The sequence below is a fragment of the Budorcas taxicolor genome, chromosome 1 (genome assembly GCF_023091745.1).
Source record: "Budorcas taxicolor isolate Tak-1 chromosome 1, Takin1.1, whole genome shotgun sequence".
Lineage (NCBI taxonomy): Eukaryota > Metazoa > Chordata > Mammalia > Artiodactyla > Bovidae > Budorcas > Budorcas taxicolor.
This window is the reverse complement of record NC_068910.1, coordinates 135899073-135922892: the sequence shown is the minus strand read 5'-3', so window position 1 is coordinate 135922892 and position 23820 is coordinate 135899073. Positions and strand designations below refer to the sequence as shown.

The 23820-nt window shown below is 45.8% G+C and overlaps 3 protein-coding genes across 4 annotated transcripts in view; 2 read left to right on the top strand and 1 right to left on the bottom strand.

The window, feature by feature from the left end:
• Positions 1-5035: 5035 nt before the first annotated feature.
• PIGZ (phosphatidylinositol glycan anchor biosynthesis class Z) lies at positions 5036-9363 on the top strand. Its single transcript, XM_052643214.1, is given in 2 exon segments — positions 5036-5243; positions 7558-9363. Coding segments are annotated over 2 exon segments (1776 nt in total). The 3' UTR covers positions 9126-9363.
• Positions 9364-13499: 4136 nt separating this feature from the next.
• Positions 13500-14306, bottom strand: NCBP2AS2 (NCBP2 antisense 2 (head to head)). The gene has a single exon (XM_052646114.1). The coding sequence runs from the start codon at positions 14249-14251 to the stop codon at positions 13952-13954; it is 300 nt and encodes a 99-aa protein (XP_052502074.1). The 5' UTR covers positions 14252-14306; the 3' UTR covers positions 13500-13951.
• A 117-nt stretch (positions 14307-14423) lies between these two features.
• NCBP2 (nuclear cap binding protein subunit 2) overlaps positions 14424-23820 on the top strand; it is a 14275-nt gene continuing 4878 nt past the window's right edge. Inside the window, exons 1-4 of one of the 2 annotated variants that reach the window (XR_008200733.1) lie at positions 14424-14559; positions 16575-16756; positions 18949-19087; positions 19634-19772. Coding sequence is in view for 1 of the 2 variants with exons in the window: in XM_052653702.1 (XP_052509662.1) it covers positions 14482-14559; positions 16575-16756; positions 18949-19087; positions 19634-19705 (471 nt within the window). In the remaining variant the exon portion in view is untranslated. Of the gene's footprint in view, positions 14560-16574; positions 16757-18948; positions 19088-19633; positions 21119-23820 lie in introns of those variants that run through there. The other variant, XM_052653702.1, reaches the window with a different exon arrangement.

Here is a 23820-nt window from a genome sequence, read left to right as displayed (position 1 = left end):
AGGCAGTGATCAGGACCATCCCCAAGAAAAAGAAATGCAAAAAGGCAAAATGGTTGTCTGAGGAGGCCTTACAAATAGCTGACAAAAGAAGAGAAGCTAAAGGCAAAGGAGAAAAGGAAAGATATACCCATTTGAATGCAGAATTCCAAAGAATAACAAGGAGAGATAAGAAAGCCTTCCTCAGAGATCAATGCAAAAAAATAGTTAAAAACAATAGAATGGGAAAAACTAGAGGTCTCTTCAAGAAAATTAGAGATACCAAGGGAACATTTCATGCAAAGATGGGCACAATAAAGGACAGAAATGGTATGGACCTAACAGAAGCAGAAGATAATAAGAGGTGGCAAGAATACACAGAAGAATAATACAAAAAAGATCTTCCTGACCCAGATAACCACCATGACGGTGTGATCACTCAACTAGAGTCAGACATCCTGGAATGCAAAGTGAAGTGGGCCTTAGGAAGCATCACTACAACAAAGCTAGTGGAGATGATGGAATTCCACTTGAGCTATTTCAAATCCTAAAAGATGATGCTGTGAAAGTGCTGCACTCAATATGGCAGCAAATTTGGAAAACTCGGCAGTGGCCACAGGACTGGAAAAGGTCAATTTTCATTCCAATCCCAAAGAAAGGCAATGCCAAAGAATGCTCAAACTACTGCACAATTGCACTCATCTCACATGCTAGCCAAGTAATGCTCAAAATTCTCCAAGCCAGGCTTCAATAGTACATGAACCAAGAACATCCAGACATTCAAGCTGGATTTAGAAAAAGCAGAGGAACCAGAGATCAAATTGCCAATGTCCACTGAATCATTGAAAAAGCAAGAGAATTCCAGAAAAATATCTACTTCTACTTTATTGACTATGCCAAAGCTTTGACTGTGGATCACAACAAGCTGTGGAAAACTCTTAAAGATATGGTAAATTCTTATACAGACCACCTTACCTGCCTCCTGAGAAATCTGTATGCAGGTCAAGAAGCAACAGTTAGAACTAGACATAGAACAACAGACTGGTTCCAAATTGGGAAAGGAGTATGCCAAGGTGGTATATTGTCACCCTGCTTATTTAAATGCAGGGTACATCATGCGAAATGCTGAGCTGGATGAAACAGCTTGAATCAAGATTGATGGGAGAAATATCAATAACCTCAGATATGCAGATGACACCACCCTTATGGCAGAAAATGAAGAAGAACTAAAGAGTCTCTTGATGAAAGTAAAAGAGGAGAGTGAAAAAGCTGGCTTAAAACTCAGCATTCAAAAAAGGAAGATCATGGCATCCAGTCCCATCACTTCATGGCAAATAGATGGGAAAACAGTGGAAACAGTGAGAGACTTTATTTTTTTGGGCTCCAACATCACTGCAGATGGTGACTACAGCCATGAAACTAAAAGATGCTTGCCTCTTGGAAGAAAAGCTATGACCAACCTAGACAGCATATTAAAAAGCAGAGACATTACTTTGCTGACAAAGGTCTGTCTAGTTAAAGGTATAGTTTTTCCAGTAGTCATGTATGGATGTGAGAGGTGAACCATAAAGAAAGCTGAGTGCCAAAGAATTGATGCTTTTTGAACTATGGTGTTGGAGAAGACTCTTGAGAGTCCCCTGGACTGCAAGATCAAAGCAGTCAATCCTAAAGGAAATCAGTCCTGAATATTCATTGAAAGGACTGATGCTGAAGTTGAAACTCCAATACTTTGGCCACATGATGCGAAGAACTGACTCCTTGGAAAAGAGCCTGATGCTGGGAAAGATTGAAGGCAGGAGGAGAAGGGGACGACAGAGGATGAGATGGTTGGATGGCATCACTGACTCATTGGGCATGAGTTTGAGCAAGCTCTAGGAGTTGGTGATGGAAAGGGAAGCTTGGCGTGCTGCATTTCATGGGGGGCTCAGAGAGCGACTGAACTGACTGAACAAACACATTGTCAGACTTGTTTTTCTGTTCACCTGTGATGATACACTGGTGTTGATGAAAAGGTCCATCGTGCAGTCAGCTGAGATTCCCACTGATCTTTGAGTCAAGGGAGTGAGAATCCCCATCAGGAAGGGTCCATTTGGGTTGGTTTAACAAGATACCACAGACTTATAAACAACATAACCTCCACTTATGGCTTATTAACAACATAACCTTATTTCTCACAGTTCTGGAGGCTGAAAGTCTGAGATTACGGTTCTGGCATAATGAGGGCCTTCTTCCTGGTTCATAGTCAGCAACTTCTCACTATGTCCTCACTATGTGGTGGAAGGAGTGAAGGAGACTTTTTATAAATGTCTGGTGTCTCTTATAGGAACACTAATCTTCTTCATGAGGGCTCCACCCTAATGACCTAAGCAGCTTCCTAAGGCCCCACTTCCTGACATCATTACATCAGAATTTCAACATATAAATTTGGGAAGCACTGTTTCCATCACCTTCCAAAAGGTGGGTTCCAAGGTGTATGAAATTTGGAAGGAATAAACTGAAGACAATGAAGTCAAATGTAGTTCATTTTTTGCAGAGAAATGGGTGGAATCCATTGAAGTTCCTAAGTTTTCAGAACTCTAAGAGCCAGGCTGCCATGCTTGCTTATAAATAGGAGCTGGTGAGTAGAATGGGGCTGGAGGCCCAGACTTGGAAGGTACTTTAATGCTACTTGCAAATATTGTATTTGACACTTAACAAATATGGTTAGCAAGTAACCAGGTTACTCAACAGAGGCCTCAGTTTCCCTATCTGTAAAATGGAGATAATAAGACTCACTATCTCACTATCAGAGAAGGCAATGGCAACTCACTCCAGTACTCTTGCCTGGAAAATCCCATGGACGGAGGAGCCTGGTAGGCTGCAGTCCATGGGGTCGCAAAGAGTCGGACACAACTGAGCAACTTCACTTTCACTTTTCCCTTTCATGCATTGGAGAAGGAAATGGCAACCCACTCCAGGGTTCTTGCCTGGAGAATCCCAGGGACGGGGGAGCCTGGTGGGCTGCCGTCTATGCGGTTGCACAGAGTCCGACACCACTGAAGTGACTTAGCAGCAGCAGCAGCATCTTAGAATGTGGAAAGAATTAAATGAGATATGCATGTAAAGTTCCTGGATTTAGCAGGCACTTAGCAAACAGCTTCTACATCTTTGGCTGCAAAGAATATAATCAATCTGATTTCGGTGTTGACCATCTGGTGATGTCCATGTGTAGAGTCTTCTCTTGTGTTGTTGGAAGAGGGTGTTTGCTATGACCAGCGCATTTTCTTGGCAAAACTCTATTAGTCTTTGCCCTGTTTCATTCCCCATTCCAAGGCCAAATTTGCCTGTTACTCCAAGTGTTTCTTGACTTCCTACTTTTGCATTCCAGTCCCCTATAATGAAAAGAACATCTTTTTTGGGTGTTAGTTCTAAAAGATCTTGTAGGTCCTCATAAAACCGTTCAACTTCAGTTTCTTCAGCATTACTGGTTGGGGCATAGACTTGGATAACTGTGATATTGAATGGTTTGCCTTGGAGACGAACAGAGATCATTCTATTGTTTTTGAGATTGCATCCAAGTACTGCATTTCAGACTCTTGTTGACCATGATGGGTACTCCATTTCTTCTGAGGGATTCCTGCCCACAGTAGTAGATATAATGGTCATCTGAGTTAAATTCACCCATTCCAGTCCATTTTAGTTTGCTGATTCCTAGAATGTCGATGTTCACCCTTGCCATCTCTTGTTTGACCACTTCCAATTTGCCTTGATTCATGGACCTGACATTCCAGGTTCCTATGCAATATTGCCAACATCCGCTGGATCATGGAAAAAGCAAGAGAGTTCCAGAAAATCATCTATTTCTGCTTTATTGACTGTGCCAAAGCCTTTGACTGTGTGGATCACAATCAACTGTGGAAAATTCTGAAAGAGATGGGAATACCAGACCACCTAACCTGCCTCTTGAGAAATCTGTATGCAGGTCAGGAAGCAACAGTTAGAACTGGACATGGAACAACAGACTGGTTCCAAATAGGAAAAGGAGTGTGTCAAGACTGTATATTGTCACCCTGCTTATTTAACTCATATGCAGGGTACATCATGAGAAACGCTGGACTGGAAGAAACACAAGCTGGAATCAAGATTGCCAGGAGAAATACCAATAACCTCAGATATGCAGATGACACCACCCTTATGGCAGAAAGTGAAGAGAAACTAAAAAGCCTCTTGATGAAAGTGAAAGAGGAGAGTGAAAAAGCTGGCTTAAAGCTCAACATTCAGAAAACAAAGATCATGGCATCCGGTCCCATCACTTCATGGGAAATAGATGGGGAAACAGTGGAAACAGTGTCAGACTTTATTTTTTGGGGCTCCAACATCACTGCAGATGGTGGCTGCAGCCATGAAATTAAAAGACGCTTATTCCTTGGAAGAAAAGTTATGACCAACCTAGATAGTATATTCAAAAGCAGAGACATTACTTTGCCGACTAAGGTCCGTCTAGTCAAGGCTATGGTTTTTCCTGTGGTCATGTATGGATGTGAGAGTTGGACTGTGAAGAAGGCTGAGCGCCGAAGAATTGATGTGTTTGAACTGTGGTGTTGGAGAAGACTCTTGAGAGTCCCTTGGACTGCAAGGAGATCCAACCGGTCCATTCTGAGGGAGATCAGCCCTGGGATTTCTTTGGAAGGAATGATGCTAAAGCTGAAGCTCCAGTACTTTGGACACCTCATGCGAAGAGTTGACTCATTGGAAAAGACTCTGATGCTGGGAGGGACTGGGGGCAGGAGGAGAAGGGGACGACCGAGGATGAGATGGCTGGATGGCATCACGGACTCGATGGACGTGAGTCTGAGTGAACTCCGGGAGATGGTGATGGACAGGGAGGCCTGGCGTGCTGCGATTCATGAGGTCACGAAGAGTCGGACACGACTGAGCGACTGAACTGAACTGAACTGAACTAGTAAACAGCAGCTGTTATTATTAAGATTTGTATTGTGTGTAGACCCATTTTGAGTTTGTTCAGACAGCTGAACATATGATTTACATTACAATAACTAACGAATGTTATCCTTGGCAGATGTAGAGCTGTGGAACCAGAATAGCATCTGTAGCAGCTGAAGTCATTCTAGACTCTGGCCCAGTGTCCCTGCAGCAATTTGATGTGGAGATGGCAGCCAGGGTCCTGTGGGGCAGCCTTGGCCTGCTCCGCCTGGTGTGGTGTCTCCTTCCACAGACAGGCTACGTGCACCCTGATGAGTTCTTCCAGTCTCCTGAGGTCATAGCAGGTAAAACTTCCCATGTGTGGTTAAGTTTGTGCAGCAAAGTCTGGTCGAGGAGCTGATTGGTTATTTAGAGCATGCTTGAATGTTCAATTTTATCTGATTTTGCAACCCCTACCAGGCTTCTCGGTCCATGGAATTTCCCAGGCAAGAATGCTGGAGTGGGTGGCCATTTCCTTCTTGAGGGAATCTTCCCAACCCAGGGATCAAACCTGTGTCTTTTGCATTGGCGAGCAGATTCTTTACCACCTGTGCCACCTGGGAAGCCCCTGGATATTTAGTGCAGAGGGAGAAAAATGTCTGTGCAAATGAGCAGTAAATCCACCAGCCTCTCTGGCATAGGAATCTGAGAGTAGGAATTTCATATCTCCTTCCTGAGGGGCGACACTGACCTTTAAATGTTACCAATGAAATGCCAGCCTCTTTGATGTTTTCCTGCTTATACCAACAGTACGGGTTTTCAGAACAAAAGCTGTTTGGGGCTTCTCAGGGGAAGGATTTCAAAGTTGGGCTTCCCCAGTGGTTGGGGAAGCCTATACAGGGCTGTGACATAATAATGAAACTTTGCTTCTGTAGGTTCATGTGATGTCTGAGGGAACTCACACCTAGACTGCTCACTTGTTGGAACTTCGCTTCTAGGTGGTATAGGACACATCATTAAGACAGTTGCCAGAAACCTTGAGGCTTTTCAGATGCTGTGGTCACAGGCCTTCTTCCTCATGGCTCAAGATGTCTGCTTGAGCTCCAGCCATCAGGTTAAACACCGGGTCTTTCCCACCACCACAAAAGAGATAGGCATTCCTATTTTCTTTAAGGCCATATTTTGAAAGTCACATACTTTTTTGCTCATTTTCATTTTATTTGTCACGTGACCACACCTAGCTGCAAAGGGATGCTAAAAATATAGTCTTTGTATCTGACCACATGCCCAGCTAAAGAGACTAAGGATGAAGGAAGAAATGGATATTAAGGAGGTATCAGTCCTTTCTGCCATAGACCTCAACAGGTGGATTTGTTTTTAAAGTTGAAAAGTCCAGTCTTAATTAGTTTTTTAACCTTATTTACTTTTGTCTTGCTGGGTCTTCACGGGCAATTTTCTCTAGTTGTGGTGAGCGGGGATATTCTTAGTTATGGTGCGAGGGCTTCTCATTGAGGTGGCTTCTCTTGTTGCAAAACACAGACTCTATGGTGTGACGGCTTCAGTAGTTGTGACACGTGGGCTCAATAGTTGTGGCCCATAGGCTTAGTTGCTCCGCAGCATGTGGGATCTTCCTGGATTGGGGATTGAGCCCACGTCTCCTGTACTGACAGGCAGATTCTTTACCACTGAGCCACCAAGGAAGCCCAGGTCGGTCTTCTTTTCCACCCCGTTTTAACCTGAGCCAGTAAAAAGCAGCCGAATGATCTGACCCGAGACTCTATTTTTTCCCTTCCACCTTCTGACATAGAGAAAACTGCCAAAAGTCTGGACGAATAGGAGGAGAAGCAAAGAGCCTTAAACAACCCGCAGTGTTATCAAGTGGGAGATGTTGTGAGACCTGGAGCTAAGATGCAGAAATTAAGTTTTTTCCCTCACCCCCACTCCAAGCTCTGTGACAGTGGGGTACAGGGTCACGGACAGCAAGTGCCACACAGCAAGTAATTTTAATTACACAAGTATATTCATTTTAAAAACTAAGAATCCTAGATAAAACTAGTAACCTTGGACCATAAGCACAGTTGCTCACTCCCTTCTGCACTCTCACACTGCCTGGCCTGGAGGACAGTCATGATCACAGAGATGCGTTTTTGACTCTGGAGACCTTAGAGCGCCAAGAAGGGGAATGGAGCCTCCCCCTGCTCCTCCCCACACATGCTGTCCAGGGCACAGTGTTACCTCGCTTCCCAGGCGCGGGGCTGCACAGCAGACCATCACAGGCCTAGCAGCTTAACCCTGGAGTTCCACCCCAGCAGCCCCTGCCGCATGGTGGTCTTCCCACTGCTGACCTGGAAGCTCACAGTTCTGTGAATCAGAAGTCCCACCCAACCTCCCTGCTCAGGGTATCACACGGTGTGGGCCGGGCTAGTTCTTGTCTCATCAGCACCAGCTGCAGATGACTCTGGTCTGAAGGGTTCCTGTGGCTTTTGTCACACCCACCTGGGGGCTCTCCCTGCCTTGGGGCCAGCGGTCCCCCATGACGTCACCTGCTCTCAGGAGTGGGCTCTGTCAGCTTCACAGCCCCAGGGTTGTGTGGGGCGCAGACAGTCCTGGGGGCCAGGCTGGGGTTTGGTCTACCATGTTCCTGAGCTGGGATCTGGCTCACCTCTCCTCTCTCCGCAGGGGATGTCCTGGGCGTCGAGGCCGCCCGGCCCTGGGAGTTTCACCCCAGCAGCCCCTGCCGCACGGCGGTCTTCCCACTGCTGACCTCTGGCTCTGCCTTCTGGCTCCTCAGGCTCTGGGAAGAGTGGGGGCCATGGCCGGGCGCGGTGAGTGGCTACATGCTGCTGGTGGGGCCCCGACTCCTCCTCACTGCCCTCTCCTTTGCCCTGGACCTGGCCGTGTACCACCTGGCTCCAGGCTGGGGGGCGGAGCGCTGGAACGCCCTGCTCCTGCTGTCAGGGTCCTACGTCACCCTGGTCTTCTACACAAGGACCTTCTCCAATGCCATTGAGGGACTGCTCTTCGCCTGGCTGCTGGTACTGGTGTCCCCCAGGGTGGCCGGGAGCCGCACACCTAGGAAGCCCGCTCCAGGCCCACGGTGGCATGGCTGGCTTCTTGGGGGCCTCGTGGTGGCTGGCTTCTTCAACCGGCCCACCTTTCTGGCCTTTGCTCTGGTCCCCCTCTTCCTCTGGGGCACTTGTGGAGCCACAGATTCCAGCTTCAAGTCACTGACCCAGCAAGCCCTGGCGCTGCTCCCAGGGGCAAGTCTTACTGCAGTGGTATTTGTGGCTGTGGACAGCTGGTACTTCTCTGGTCCATCTAGACCCAGCACCCTTGTCCTTACGCCTGCCAACTTCTTGCGCTACAACCTGGATCCGGTGAACCTGGCAAGGCACGGCACACATGCGAGGCTCACTCACCTGGCTGTCAATGGCTTCCTGCTGTTTGGGGCACTGCACGCCCATAGCCTGCAGGCTGCGTGGCAGCAGCTGTGGGCTGGCTTGCAGGCCTTTGCCCAGATGGGCTTCCCAAGGACACTGGAAGCCTGGAGCCCACGGCCCAGCCCCAGGTCTCTCCTCCTGCTCTTCTACTTTGTGCCCCTCACCCTGCTGTCTGCCTTTAGCCACCAGGAGGCTCGGTTCCTGATCCCCCTCCTGGTGCCCCTTGTCCTGCTCTGTAGTCTGCAGACCCAGCCAGCCCCCTGCAGGGGCACTCTGGCCCTCTTCAACATCCTGGGTGCCCTCTTCTTCGGCTGTCTGCACCAGGGGGGCCTTGTGCCTGGCCTGGGGCACCTGGAGCGGGTGGTTCATGCCCCTGAGGCCCTGCGTGTACCCACCCACTTCACACTCGTCTTCACCCACACCTACATGCCCCCCCGGCACCTCCTGCACCTCCCAGGCTTGGGCTTGCCAGTGGACGTGGTGGACATGGGCGGGGCTGAGGACCAGGTCCTGTGCCAAGCCCTGAACAACTTCACCAGACACCCAGCCTGCCAAGCGGCCGGGGGGCCATGGCTCTGCCGCCTGTTTGTGGTGACCCCTGGCACCACCAGGCTGGCCGTGAGGAAGTGCCGCTTCCCACTCAGGAGTGAGACGCTCATCTTTCCCCACCTGACCCTGGAGGACCCACCAGCCCTGTCCTCCCTGCTGAGCAAGGCTTGGAGGGACCATCTCAGCCTTCATATCCTAGAGCTGGGGGAGAAGCCTGACAATATGACACAGAAGCCACTGCCCAAGACTCAGCCCTAAGTGAGGGCCCCTTTCCACCTCTAAGTGTTGGCTAGACTGGGACAGAGCCTGATTCTCTTCCTTTCCTTTCCCTTCCAGAATCCCCACCACTGCCTCTCCTGTGCAGTTCCACCTCCTGGGTAAACTGACATTCACTTCCCCTCAAAAACCAAAGATCTGATCAGTCATGGTCCTGACGCCAAGGTCCCCAAAGAACCTAATGTAATCAGTGATGCCAAATGTCTATTCCTGCCCTATTCCTTCCAGTCACTGTGATGTTTTAAACAAATAAATCGCACCTGATTGTGAAAGGAGACAGCAATCTCCTAATGACATTCCTGAATGACTTCCCCTAAAGCTTCCAGGATGCCTTACCTCTTGCTGTCATGACAACCCTTTGGCCTCCTAGATACCCTCTTGCTGTCATGACAACCCTTTGGCCTCCTAGATACCTGGAAGGAGGCAGTGTAGTGATATTCAAAAGAAGGTAGCTCAGATTCAGGAGGCCTAGTTCGAGTCCCTGGTCTTCTCCACGATGGCTACATGCTAAGAAAGCCCCTTCCCCTCACCCAGCCTGTTTTCCAGCCTGCACGATGGTCTCTGAGGTGTCTGCCAGCTAACACTGTGTTGTTCCTGGGTCCACAGTACAAGTTCCTTCCCAAAGCTCTGTAAGCATAGAAGGGGGTGTGGTGTATTTAAAGGCACTTCGGCATCTGTCTCAATGCTTGGTTAGTACCACACCGAGTAGTTCTGGAATTTTTCTCCTATCCACTCTGCTACTCCTGTCCCCGAGAGAGGTGGAAGACGTCTGCACCTCACTCATAGTTATTTATTTGACTGTGCTGGGGCTAGCTGTGGCATGCAGGATCTTTGTCACATCTCGTGGGAACTTCATGGCAGTGCACGGACCCTAGCTGTGGCTCATGGGCTCCAGAGCATGGGCTCGGTAGTTGCGGTGTGTGGGCTGAGTTGTTTTGAGGCATGAGGGATCTTAGTTCCCTGACCAAGGATTAAACCTGTGTCCCCTACACTGCAAAGCAGATTCTTCAGCATTGCACCACCAGGGAAGTCCCTGCATCTCACTCGTCAGGGGTCAGAGAGCCCAGATGTTCTCCCAGATGTTCAGCCCCATGGGAATGGAGACAGAAGGCTGGGTTCTGGTGGCATTTGGCCACAAAACCTTAAATGTGGTCTGGTCACTCTCCATGTTCAAAGCCTCTGTCTGAAGCCCCTTCACAGGCTCAAGAGCAAACCCCATTCCGAACCCATACCTGCTGTGTTGGTGAAAGCCATCACACCTGGGCATGCCGCTCCCTGCAACACAGGGCACCCCTGCCCAGTCCACTGGGATTGTGAGCAGCTGTGGCACTCAGCCTGTCCTCATTCTCCCTCCTCACAACCCTGCCGTCTCTGGAGAACCAGAGGTACCCAGGCCTCTGCGAGCAGTGGGCTGGAGGAGCACCTTCCGCCAGCTAGAGCCCTGGGTCATCTTGAAGCTCCACTTCCCACAGGCTGCTGCTGGGGTCCCCAGCCACATCTGCCTCAGGACTCCAGCCCTGACAGAGAGGATCAGTGGCAGGCTGGTAAATGTTTAGCAACCCATTCTCTAGGGGCAAAATAGCCCTTATTTCTGGTGTTTTGCCAACTTCTGTGTTGTATATACTCTCACCATGGATGATTTTAAACTACTAAAATGATGTTACTGAACTTGGGAGATGCCAAGGATCCCTCTTCTGAGCCGGCCTAAGCTAATTGTAGCACACTACCCAATAGTTCCCTCTTCAAAATTATAGGACCTGTTCATGATAGTTTCATGTTCTTGTGGTTTGTTACTAACTTTGGGTTTCTTTTCCTACCTGTAGTGCTTAGCATCATCTTGGGCACCTGTAAGCACTTACTTTGCAGCTAGTTTTTTTTGCCTAACAGATAAAAGCCAAGTGCCGCCTGGAGATAACCCAGATTCTAAGGTCCCAGATTCCTCTGGCATTCTTGGGACTTGTTTCTCTCCTTCGCCAGGTAGGTTCACAAACTCAGAACTCCCTAGAGGAGCTGTTGGTGTAGCAGTCCATGTAGATCGTAGTGGCCTGAGTGCTAACAATTTGTTTGTGAAGTGTTGGTATCTAGATTTGTGTGGCATTAAGGGGTGATCTGAAATTGCCCTGCAGGATAGTGGAGTGAGTTGCTTCCTGGCTTCACATTCTGGCAAAGTTTAGCAGCGCTTGAAAGGCATGTTGGGAGACTGTTGCCACTGGGGGTGGTAGAACGAATTTGGTCTGTTTCTTTAGTAGTAGCGTAAGTGCTGGGATGACAAGCCAGATTACACTGGAGGCTTCCAAAGCCAGGAGGCATCCGAGTCACCTCTAGCTGGAGAAGAAAGGACCGTTTTCTTGCTCTGTTCTCAGACTCCTACAAATGGAAGGAATTTAGTTCCCACACACTACCACAAAATATAAAACATCTGCCTTCATTCTTTTTTTCCTTTCCTTCCTTACCAAATGGCCAGCTTGCTAAAAGCTTCATTGCTTCCTGCAGTTTCCCTTTTTGTTTCTGCCAGTCTAGAAAAAGACCCAACTGTGAGTGTGCTTGAAGGCTGCTTATGTTGAAGGTAAGGGGTTGGGTTGGGGACTGCTAACATTGTGCTGCTCTGATATCCAGATCCAGAGACAAACGAGTGGGACTGAGACCAGTGAGGCAATCAAGGCAGAATGAACAAGCTCCTTGGGCTCCTTACTGTCAAGCTCAAAGAAGAATTCAGTGAGTTGTCTCTGGTCTGGGAGATGGGGGACAGGAGAGCAGGGTGCCAAACTAAGACTTTGTCATTAGGAGAGTGGGACACTGGCCTCAGAGAGGATTGACCAGAAGCGCTTCTGATGGGAAGGCTGGAGGGTAGAATGTCAAGTCAGATCTTTGACCACCAGGAAAGAGGAGGACAAGCTGCTCTTGCTGCCTCACGCCCAGGATAGGTCTCCATGCTATCCAGCTCCCTCTGTGACTCCCACAGAGTCAGAATATAAATTGTTTCTCCTGCTTTGAGCTTTCTAGATTGCATGATTAACTCTGTAGCCTGATTAGAGACAATCAGTGCATACATGGATTGCCTAATTGTGGGTCTGTTAGCTGCAGCATAGAGTGTATCTCAGACCCTCTAAAATAGGGACAAGGAATTCAGGTGACTTGTCCCATGGTAGACAGTTGTCCTGATACCCAGTGGTGATGGTGGTGGCGGCAACAGAAAATGAGTTAAGAAATAGCATTACACTTCCACATGTGAAAGTGGTTATAAGGAGTGGTGCCCAGAACAGAGGAAATATTCAGTACGTGTTAACTAGTATTATAATGTATAATAATATACATTATTATTATACTGTAGTACTGTGTAATTCCTATGGTCCCAGGAATCCTAATCCACCTTCTCAGATAAGCACCAGGTTCATACTGAAGGCATGGGTGGATCCATCTCATCTGCCTTCATTAGTCAAGGTCATCTTATGACTCCCTCAGCCTGGAAGCAGCACCAAGCCTAGCTATGTTTGATGGTGAGTTGTTTTCCAGGTTCTTGGAGTCAGCTGTGTCTAGTTTAAGGTGAGTTGGTTAAGACTGGATAGGACCACCAACCGTCCAACTGGGCATGCTCTGCCTTTTGACATCAGAGAGCAGAAAACTCCACCCTCAGATGGTGCTGCTGCTGCTACTGCTAAGTCGCTTCAGTCATGTCCGACTCTGTGTGACCCCATAAACGGCAGCCCACCAGGCTCCCGTCCCAGGGATTCTCCTGGCAAGAACACTGGAGTGGGTTGCCATTTCCTTCTCCAATGCATGAAAGTGAAAAGTCAAAGTGAAGTCGCTCAGTCGTGTCTGACTCTTCGCGACCCCATGGACTGCCGCCCACCAGGCTCCTCCGTCCATGGGACTTTCCAGGCAAGAGTACTGGAGTGGGGTGCAATCACTGCCTTCTCCGCAGATGGTGCTGCTTCTGCTGCTGAGTCGCTTCAGTCATGTCCGACTCTGTGCGACCGCAGAGACGGCAGCCCACCAGGCTCCCCCGTCCCTGGGACTCTCCAGGCAAGAACACTGGAGTGGGTTGCCATTTCCTTCTCCCAGATGGTGCTAAGAACCTCTATTTTTCAAGCTGCAGATGCATGTGGCATAGTTACACCTGTGCAGAACTACAATTACCACACCTTTCTCCAATCATCTTTCCCCACACCTCCCGCCGTCTTGCTGCTGCTTTATCCCATAAATATCCCAACCCCTTTGCCTTGAGGAAGGCCAGATCTGAGACTAGTTCTCCCCTGGCTGCCTTGCCAGTAAATCCTCTTCGCTGGAAACCTTCGCATCTCCGCATTTGGCTTCCTGCGCACGGGGCAAAAGAACCTTGTCCTGTAACAATACCCATTACTCAGCTCACACATTTAATCAGAGGATTTTTGGCAGTTGCAGGATTGTCTTTCCATCCAGGATCTCCCCTGGAAGTAGCGACTTGCTACATCACTGCAGCGGCAGCAGCATCGATCACTAGTTTTAGTCCCATTTGCTGAGGTTAAACCTCTCGCCGGTCGTACTTAGGTCCATGGCTCTCTGCCCGCGGTGAATCAGGGCCGAGCCTATCTATCTCTGTCAGGCTTCGGGGAGTTTCTTCCTTCGCTGTGTCCTGTCCGATCACGGCTTCCCTGGGGGTGTCAAGTTTGGCCCGGGCTCTCTGATGAGTGGGACGCATATAGGCAAACAACTTGAGTCAGGATTCCAGGCCGTGTGTATGGTCAGGGATGAGGGATGACTCCTTAGCGCCGAGGCCGGTGTCCAGCCCAGAGGGGAAACAGGCGACCTCGACCTGGCCCAGCCTGGGTTTAGGGGTTTGCTCCTGGGCCTTTCTGGCTACCTGGTGGTGGCCGCGGGCGTTCCCGGAGGCCCCGGCGTAGCTCCTGAGTGAAGCTGTCTCTGAAACGGGCAGCGCGGCGGCCCAGGGAGCCAGCGGGCCCAGCCGCGATGGCTCGCAAGCGCCGGGCCGCGTCCTGGCCGCGGAGCTGGGCCTGCAGCAGGGCAAAGGCGGTGAGCTGTGCCGCACGCCGGATGGGCCGAGACTCTGAGAGACGCTCCACCAGCTGCGAGCTGTGCAGGAGGGTGGCCAGCAGCCGCCGCAGAACCATCCTCGGAGCGACCCGGAAGCCGAAGCACGCCGCTCTCGCTTCTGATCGGCGACACCTGACTACCGGCCGTGTGTGCGCCGGCGCCGCCTGGTGACGACACTGCCGCCCTGGGATTGGAGCACGGGATCTCGACTTTCCGCAGCCGTATCTGCGCGTTTCCGGTTCCGCCACTGCTGGGGCTACCTGGTTATACTCTTGAGTGGCGGTGTCCTCTGCCACCTCTCTGCACTATGTCGGGTGGCCTCCTGAAGGCGCTGCGCAGCGACTCCTACGTCGAGCTGAGCCAGTACCGGGACCAGCACTTCCGGGTGAGGGAAGCCGGGTCGCGAGAAAGCGCCTCGGGCCAGAACGCTGAGACTCGGTTTGCTCTTGTCTCATTGTGTCGTCTCCCATTCTCTGGTATCCCGAAATGCGAAGGGAAGCCTGGGTGCCTATTGGGGAATGGATGCCGATAAGGGCGTTTGGATATTATCAAATCCCCCTCTCTCGTAGGAAGGGGATTTGAGGCAGGCTTTCACATTCCCTAGCAGATGCTCTCTGTTTCCGAGCCATTGCAGATGGGCGGCAGTAGTAGCGGTGGCTTGCGTTTTCACGAACGGTGTCGCCGGAAAGTGACTTTGTGATTTTGCTGCAAGTATCAAAAAAGGGTGTCTTTTTGACACGTGCAGTATGTGGAAGCACCATCCTGATCCAGATACCGGGACTTTTAAGTTACATCTACCAAACTGTGTTTGGCGTTTCCCTTTTCCATAGGCTAGTAAAACGGCCCTACAAAAGATTTGTACCTGGTGGCAGACAAAGTTGAGCCCTGCCTCCACCTTTAGGGAGCCCTCGGTGTGAGGAGGGGGACCAACGTGTTAAGGGTCTGGATGTCAAAATCGGAGAACTGCTGGGTTTCCGAAGAGGGAAAGTTTCTTTTGACCCATGTCATAGCAGATTCTGTGAAATGGCCGAGGCTGCAGATATTCAAGGTGGGTTCTTCAGTATCAGCAAAGACAGGGATGGAGTGAAGGTGACACTCATTAACTATTGGTTATTTAGTAAATTTGTATTGAGTGCTGTTGTGGAAGCGTCTGCTAAAGCGTAGAGAGGGAAGACAGTTTTCCATATCCTAAGAGTACAGTGGAGGTAAATAATCTTAATCCGTACAGTGGAGGTAAGTAATCTTAATCCAGCACAAGAAAGGGAGGGGCTGTTGAAGATTCAGAAGATTGAGAAAGGAGGGATCAGGTATAGAAGAGGGTGGGTGTGGAGAAAGTCTAAAATGTGTGTGTAGGGTGGGAAAACAAATTTGAGGCAAAATTGAGAAAGATCTCAGATTTATCCAATATTTAGTTTTTTAAATGTTTACTATATACCAGGCATGATTATGGGCTTCCCTGGTAGCTCAGCTGGTAAAGAATCTGTCTGTAATACAGGGGACCAGTGTTTAACCCCTGGGTTGGGAAGATATGCTGGAGGAGAGCATGGCAACCCACTCCAGTATTTTCCTCTGGAGAATCCCATGGACAGACGAGCCTGGTGAGCTGCAGCCCATGGGGTCAAAAGGAGTTGGACATGACTGAACGAATAAACACATGCACAGACATTATTTTACACGTCTATCCCTCACTTTAGAAAGTACCACATCATAGCCATGTTGAATTTCAAGCATCCTGCAAGATTACAATAGTGAAAGGATTAAACTTGTACTGTTGTCTATCTGCAGTCTAAAGCCTATAGCTTTGTTTAGACTACTGTAAGATACTGTCTTATAGAATTTCTACAGTAGTTCCTGAATGGTATCTATATTATGTCTTACCTTAAATAAGTACTAATACTAGTTGTCTTAAACTGTAAGCTGTTTGTTGGGACATGACTTAAACATGTGAGAAAGAAAGAGGAAAATGCTTCTTGACCATAATTTTAACAAGTCAGTAACTGCAGTAATAAACTTGTTTCGTGTCTCATTCCAAAGTCCTGAAAAACCTATTTTTATTGTAGAATGACTCTTGTCCTGTGAACTTTTTAAGGAAATAGGGGATTAGGGATAAGACTGGGCTTGGGTTCCAACTGCAACTACTGATTAGCTGCATGATCTTGGACAAGTTACTTAACCATCTTCCCTCAGGTAGATTGATGATGATAAATTAAATGAGACCATACACACAAACCTGACCTGCAGTCCCTTGATTCTTCCTAGAGGTGGACATATTACCTGTTGTTTCTGTATGGTATCCATGTTAAATTCATACTTCTAAAAAATGTAACTTGGAGCATACCCTTCATATTGTTTTGTGCCTTTTTTTTCCCCCCACTTTGCTCCCTATCTCGGAAATTCTAGGGTGACAATGAAGAACAGGAAAAATTACTGAAGAAAAGCTGTACATTGTATGTTGGAAATCTTTCCTTTTACACAACAGAAGAACAAATCTATGAGCTCTTCAGCAAAAGTGGTGACATAAAGAAAATCATCATGGGCCTGGATAAAATGAAGAAGACAGCATGTGGGTTCTGCTTTGTGGAGTATCCTTCCTGTGTGTCTCGTGTAGCTGTTGCCCGAAGCTGGGGCCAAGAGCGGCTGAGCCTGTTTTGAAAGATGAGTGAGGACACTTGTTGATTAGCATCGCTGCACTTACCTCTTCCTCTTCCTTCATCTACTCCTGCCTTCTGTCCAATATGTCTATACTGTTTACACTGGGAAGGCTAGTAACATATACATTATGTTCTGAAATCCATTCTTTTTTGATAGTTGGTTAAGTAAATCTTTGAAAATGTATATGCTTATGGTACTTCAGAAAGTTCAAAGAGTGTATTGAAAAATAAAAGCCCCATTATCATTCTAAGTTCAGAGACATTAGCTATCAATCTCATTGGTGTCTTTCCAGAAGTAATTCTATGTTATGTGCGGTAGCATATTGTATGCACTTTTTTTCACCTACTTTAGAGATTGTTCCATGTTAGCACATGTAGGTTACCTCTTTTTATAACAGCTACATAGTATTATGTAGATGCATATAGCTTGATGCTTGTACATGTCGTAACCATATTTACTTGTGACCATTCTCTCCCTGGAACCTCTCCATACATTTGACCACCTGGATTTACCCTTTCATATTTTGTTTTTTAACTGTTATTTTCTTTTTTGGTCATTTTGAGAAATTTTCCAGACCTAGTCCACCATGTCATTTGAATTTTCTGTGCCTTGAATTGTTTCTTTCCATTGTATTTATGCTGTAAAATTTCCTTAAATTTCTGGTGATCCCTTGGTTTCTGGGGGAAAAGGCTGACTTTGTGGATCTAGGCAGATCTTCTTAAGTTGTTGCCTTGCCTTTGGGACATGTGGGTTTCTTAAATGCTAGAGTGAAAAAAGATTTTAGCTTGCTGATGTTAAAGACAATGCCATAGTTCCTTCAGTCAGTAACCCTATCTTCTTTATTTGCCTGGAATTAAATGTGTTCCTGCTAAAAGGTCTTCTTCCCACATAGAGACCTTTAATTAAACCCTATTTGCAGCCTTACTACTTAATCAACTTGGAATTAAGAGCTTCCTGGGTTTGCTGTCTCCTTTAAGCCTTTCAGGAGTATTTCCTACTGTGACTTTGTTTCACCCATTATTAATCTTTAGCTTTTGCATCTCTCATCTGCTGATGGCCTCTTCTACTCTTTGGGTATATGTTTCTTTCCTTTTGTCTAATGGAGGCCCTGAGAAGGAAAGAAGACAAAATGTGCTCACTATCAGGTTGAATCAGAAGCCCCACGTTTGAACCTATTCCCCACTTCTGACTTTGGTGTCTGATTTCTGGGCTCTGCAAGCTTCTTTTACTCCTTCAGACACAAGGGACGAGTGGCCAGGTTTTGCTTTCACCTCTGGTGCCGAGAGTGTAAAATAATTCACAGGGGACAAAAAAGACAAAGAAAATATTAGATACTAATCAGTGTTTAAGAACTGGAATGTTTTTGCATTTGCCTTGAAGGTCAAAGATCAATAATCAAGATGACAAATACCCAAAAGAAAGGCTACCTTTCATTGTCAGTATCCCGCCCCCGCCCCCAGTTTGCCCTTTAGCATTCATTTCATTCAACAAAGAATTATTGAATGCCCAGGTGTGCTAGGCATTGTGTAGACACTGGAATTTCAGCAGGTGTTTCCCTACCTGTGTAATTATAGACAAGGGGAAAGGTCCAGATCAGTATTTCCTAGATCCAGATATAATTACTTACATATAGTTTTTAATAGCATCCCAAAAATAGATTTAGTAGATCTGGTTTAGAACTACTGACTTGAGTGATACTTTTTGAGTGTTTCCTTCTAATGAAATGTGATGGCAGGTCTTAGGCAGACCTCTTTTTAAGGTTGTTCTTGAATGTACAGCTTCATATTCAGGGAACCGAAAGATGCTGTTGTTTCCTTGGATAACAGTTCGTGGTTTAAACCTGCACAGAACATATCCGTATTTTGCAAAAGAAAATATGGAGATAGTGGGATTGGGTATTTAACAGGATTATCCAAAAAACCATCAGTGTAGCTGAGGATAAGATACCATTTTTGACTGCTTCTGGACCAACTTCAACAGGCCTATAAACCAAATTATGTCTTTGGTCTCCATCTGGTTGGATTAGTTTTTGTACTCTTTAACTCAGCTTCATTTAGATGTTTCTTCCTCTATTTACAAAAATGTCTGGAGAAATGTTAATTCCTTAATAATCATAATTAAGATACTATTCAAGAGCAGATGCAGAAAATGCCATGCGGTATATAAATGGAACTCGTCTGGATGACCGGATCATTCGTACAGACTGGGATGCAGGCTTTAAGGAGGGCAGGCAGTATGGCCGTGGGCGTTCTGGGGGCCAGGTACGCAGGAAGGTTTTCTGTGCTCAGCCTTTGCCTGGGATTCCAGTCCTAAACGATGTGTTTTGTCAATTTGTATTTGCTCTTCTCAAAATAACTGTGCCTATAACCTTGGCTTGAAGTGAATCCACCCATTGGGGTTGATAAATTATTAATATTTTAAAATATCATTAAATAGTGTATCTTTGCAAGCAACCATTACTGGACTTCTGCAACGGGCTGAATATTCTCCTGCAGGAATATTGAGCAAAGCAGAATGTACTAAAACAACTTTTCCATTTTTATCTCAGTATAGTTTAAATATTCTTTGGAATGTGCTATCTTTGAATGCTGAGTGTGTAAGCCTGATGTTTGGTTTTTAAAAAAAAAGCAGTATTAAAATAATTTTGCAGGGCAATTGAACTTTATCATCAGTTGCTCAAAATCATGTTACACTGAACAATGTTTACATTATGACATCTGAAAAGGCTTAGTTATTTGTCTGACATATTTTGGAAGGCGTGTTTGTTACACTAATCTCTGTACTGTAACATGTTCTTTTCAATTAAGGTACGAGATGAATATCGTCAGGACTATGATGCTGGAAGAGGTGGCTATGGAAAACTGGCCCAAAACCAGTGAGTGGTTGAGAGCCCCATCATGAAAGCCCACTCCTTTGGCCTGTTGAATTTGACGGGTGTTACCCAAGGTCTGCAAACCTGCCTTTTGTTTTTTTTTTTTAAACCAAGCTTTAATCAATGTTTCTACTGAGCTGGAAGCCTTGTCATGGTTTTCCTCTTAAAAATTATTAAAGAACAGAATCCAAAAGAATGCCTTTAATTCTGTAGAATTAAATCTTAGAATCTTGGTTTTGTGTCAGATTACCAAAATGATTTCTGTTACTAGGTCAAAAATTGTGTTCCTTAGCAACAGACTTCATGTATAATGTTGATCTGTCAGCCAAAAACACACTTCTTTTAGAAGACTGGAAAAAATTTTTAAGTGTCTACCATGTTTGCATCTAAGTAGGTTCATGGTCTACCTTGGGACCTGGAATTACTATTTTAAAAGTTTTAAGTTTTCATAAGGTAAAGTTTAATAAGGAGACTTTTGCTATGTTATGTAGCTTTGCTCTAAATTAGGGGGACAGATGCTTGATAACTGAAGTTGTTTTTTTTTCCTGTGTTGATTTTTAATCTGTAAAGGCAAAACTTAATGGAAATTCCTAAACAGTTGGTATAAAAGTAAGCTTTAGACAGTCCTGGGGAACACCACCTGCTTTACATGCTTTGTATATCAGGAAATAAGGGACAGGGATTGAAGGATATTTATTTACTAAACACTTTTTTCAAAATGTGAGATGTGAGCGCCTTCAGATCTATTTTTTTCATTTTCAGACTGATCTTGGGAATGGAGTGTTTTGTGGTGTTTGTGTTTTTTTGTTTTTTTAAAGAGCTTACAGATTGAGAGAATGGCTTAACAAAATCAGAAATGGTTCCCTTGGGAAATGTTTTGGCCAGTTCTTACACTGAAGTCTGTCTTGTTTTTTCTCCAATTGTGCTATGTTTCAGAGGCTGGACAGTCAGCTGATGGTCTCTACAACTCTCAGAAGGGAGTCTAGAGGATTTATTTTGCATTTGTAAGGCAAGAGATGATTTCTCTAATGTTACATGAATTCTTGCCCATTTTAAACTGCTAGTCTAGTATAATTCTCCCTGACCTAAGTGAGATTTTTTTCATCTAGCAACAAAGTATCTCCTACTTTCCAGGAGTTTGTGAAGTTGTGGCTGGAGTATCTCAATGTGAACAGCTTTCATGTTACAGTGTGTGTTTTCTCAAATTTAAATTGGCTATTTGGATATCTCTAAATTAGTTGTAAGTATTTAGGAAAACGTGCAAGTAATTTAATGAGGACATAAAGTCTTTTTTACAGTAGTTTGAATTAATGTATTTTATATTATTTTGCAGTAAAACATGATTCAGATTTCTATAGGCCTTAAAACCACAGACAGTATTTCATATTTGAATTGTCTTCTGTAACAGATTTCAATAAAATTGGACCAACTTACTGTGTTTTTCCTCACCAAGAGACATTGAAACACTCTTAGCCTGGAATCCATTTGGGGGAGAATCTGCATAGTGTGTAGAATTTGCATGTCCATTTTGATCTGAGAGTTACTAATATGGTAGTCTCTTGCTATATGCAGCTAATTAAAACTGTTCCTCAGCCACATTAGCCACGTTTCAGATGCTCGATACCTACCTGTGGTAATGGCTGTTGTAGTGGATGCAAATACAGAACATTCCCATTACTGGAGAAAGTGCTGCTACTGGACAGTGAGCTGCTTAGAGCCTATGCAGATAAGCCTTGTCGTGACTGGAGTGCCACTGGGAAAAAGTACTACTCGCCAAACAGTACATGTTACCCAACACGAGAGAACACACATTTATAAAGGCATTTAGTTTATTTTTCAAAAAATATGTTTGCTAGAAGGTTTGAGTAATTTTACATGATCATAATCTTTAAATAAATTTTTTCTGACCAAAAGGTACCATTAAGTGGACAGCTTGTCTAGATCTGCTTTTGTTAACACCCAAATACAATTAGCATGTCTGATGGTATTCCCTAGGTCTTCTTAAATTATCTACAGGCCAGGAGGCAGAGCCTAGCACATAACAAAGTATGTGTTTTATAACTGCTTATTAGTTCAGTTTCATAACAATTCAGCAGAGCAGGTAGTCAGTACATCTAATTCACACTATTAACACACTGGTTCTTGCCTAAAGGGTCTGATCCATGCAGAGCTCCCAGTTATTCCTTCTAACCCAGAAGTAGTACACCACATCTGCAGAGAAAGGGGGCAGCTCTACTTAGGCTACTGCTGGCGATGTCTCAGGTCTGTTTCTTTGTTCCAACTATGAATTCATGGTGACCAGTGTTAATTATATTCAATGATACATAGAAAATAAAATGCAAAGCCCAAAAAATGATTTGGGGACTGCTGGCAGCAAGCAGCTGCTGCTTCTCCCTTTCTTAAGAGAAGATTGGTTCTCTATGATTGAGAGAACTAAAAGTGAAATGAAGTTGCTCAGTCGTGTCCGACTCTTTGTGACCACATGGACAGTAGCCGACCAGGCTTTTCCATCCATGGGATTTTCCAGGCAAGAGTACTGGAGTGGGCTGACGTTTCCTTCTCCAGGGGATCTTCCCAACCCAGGGATCGAACCCGGGTCTCCTGCATTGCAGACAGACGCTTTACCGTCTGAGCCATTTAGTTTGAGAGAACTAAAAGTTCAACTAAATCTATATTCATTGCTATAGATTTTACAAAAGGATAAAAGCAATTACAGACTGGTAAGTTTGCTGATGGAGAGGACTGAGCAGCTTGTTGAAGGCACATCATAAGCAGCTTTTAGTTTGTGTAAGGCCTGCCCTCAACCCCCAAAGCGTAAGGTCTGCCCACCTTGTGGGCACCTAGACAATTCAGTGCCAAGCTAGTGAGAGTAAAACAAAACAATGCCTGTCTCTTCTACCAACAGCCCAGACTATATTTCAGAAATTTCTGTTGCAAGGAAACCATTATTGCAAACATCAGGAAAAAAGGCCATCCTAATGGAGGACTTAGGCTAAATAGAGGTTTATACCTAATCACAAGACTAGGGGTAGGAAGGGCAAGTGGGAAGCAACTGTGTGTACTGAAACAAGCTTCTTATGAATAACAAACATTTTAGCCAGACTTAAAATATTTGACATTTAAGCTAAAGCATGCTGGACAGTGTAGCTCAAGGTGCCCTATTAAGCCGGACATGAAACAGACCCATGACTTGGGACAGTTCACTGTAGGTTCTCTCTGCCTCACTGCTAAGAGAATGACCATTTCTCAGACTGAAAGAAATGACAACTCAAGCTTGGGGCATTAAGATTTTTTTCCAGAACCCAACTCTCTTGCATGCCTGGTTCTGTCAGTGAGATATGAACTATGGCGCTCTAAAGTATAAGACATTTTAAACAGCCTACTTACTAATTACCAAAAAAAAAAAAAAAGCAAACATCTGGCATACAGATTTGAAAAATCTCGTTTGCATAATTATGCCTGAAAACCTCAAGAAAACATCCAACCCATTTTGTCACCTTTCCAATGTGGATGCAGCCCTACCTGTAGCAGCACAAAGTGCCTCTAATCTCAATCTTTCTAATGATACGAAGCACAAGAAGAAATACTGACCTGGTTTTATACTAAGGAGTTTTGAGTCTGAGGGAGTAGGAAAGTGCTGGCCTGTTTATAATGTAAACACTGGTTTTGGTGCTTGGAATGTCTGGGGATAGGGAACCCTGCACGTAAACATGTTCTGACTCCACCCTCAACTGCTGGCAGTCGGCCCTACCTTCCACACACCTAAGGAGGCATTAACCCAAGTATCTTTTGCCATTTGCTTATTCTTCTTTCCAGTTATCACAAAACTCTGTTAAAGATGCAAGATCCATTACTTTAATCCTAATGCAGCAAAGGGTAAGGACAGGGCCACTTCTGCTTTCCCCCAGATGAGGTTCATGGAAGCGAAAAAAAAAAAAAAAGGGACTCCTGTGCTGGAGTCTCAGGGATGGTCAAGCAGAGACAGATAAGTCCTGCATTTGTTGCTGAAATCATTAGAGAAATGAAGGGAAAGACTCATAACATTTGCTGTAACCCCCACAGTATCAAGTCTCATTACCTTTTCTGTTCTCTCTTCCCCAGCCACATCCAAAAGACCTAAAA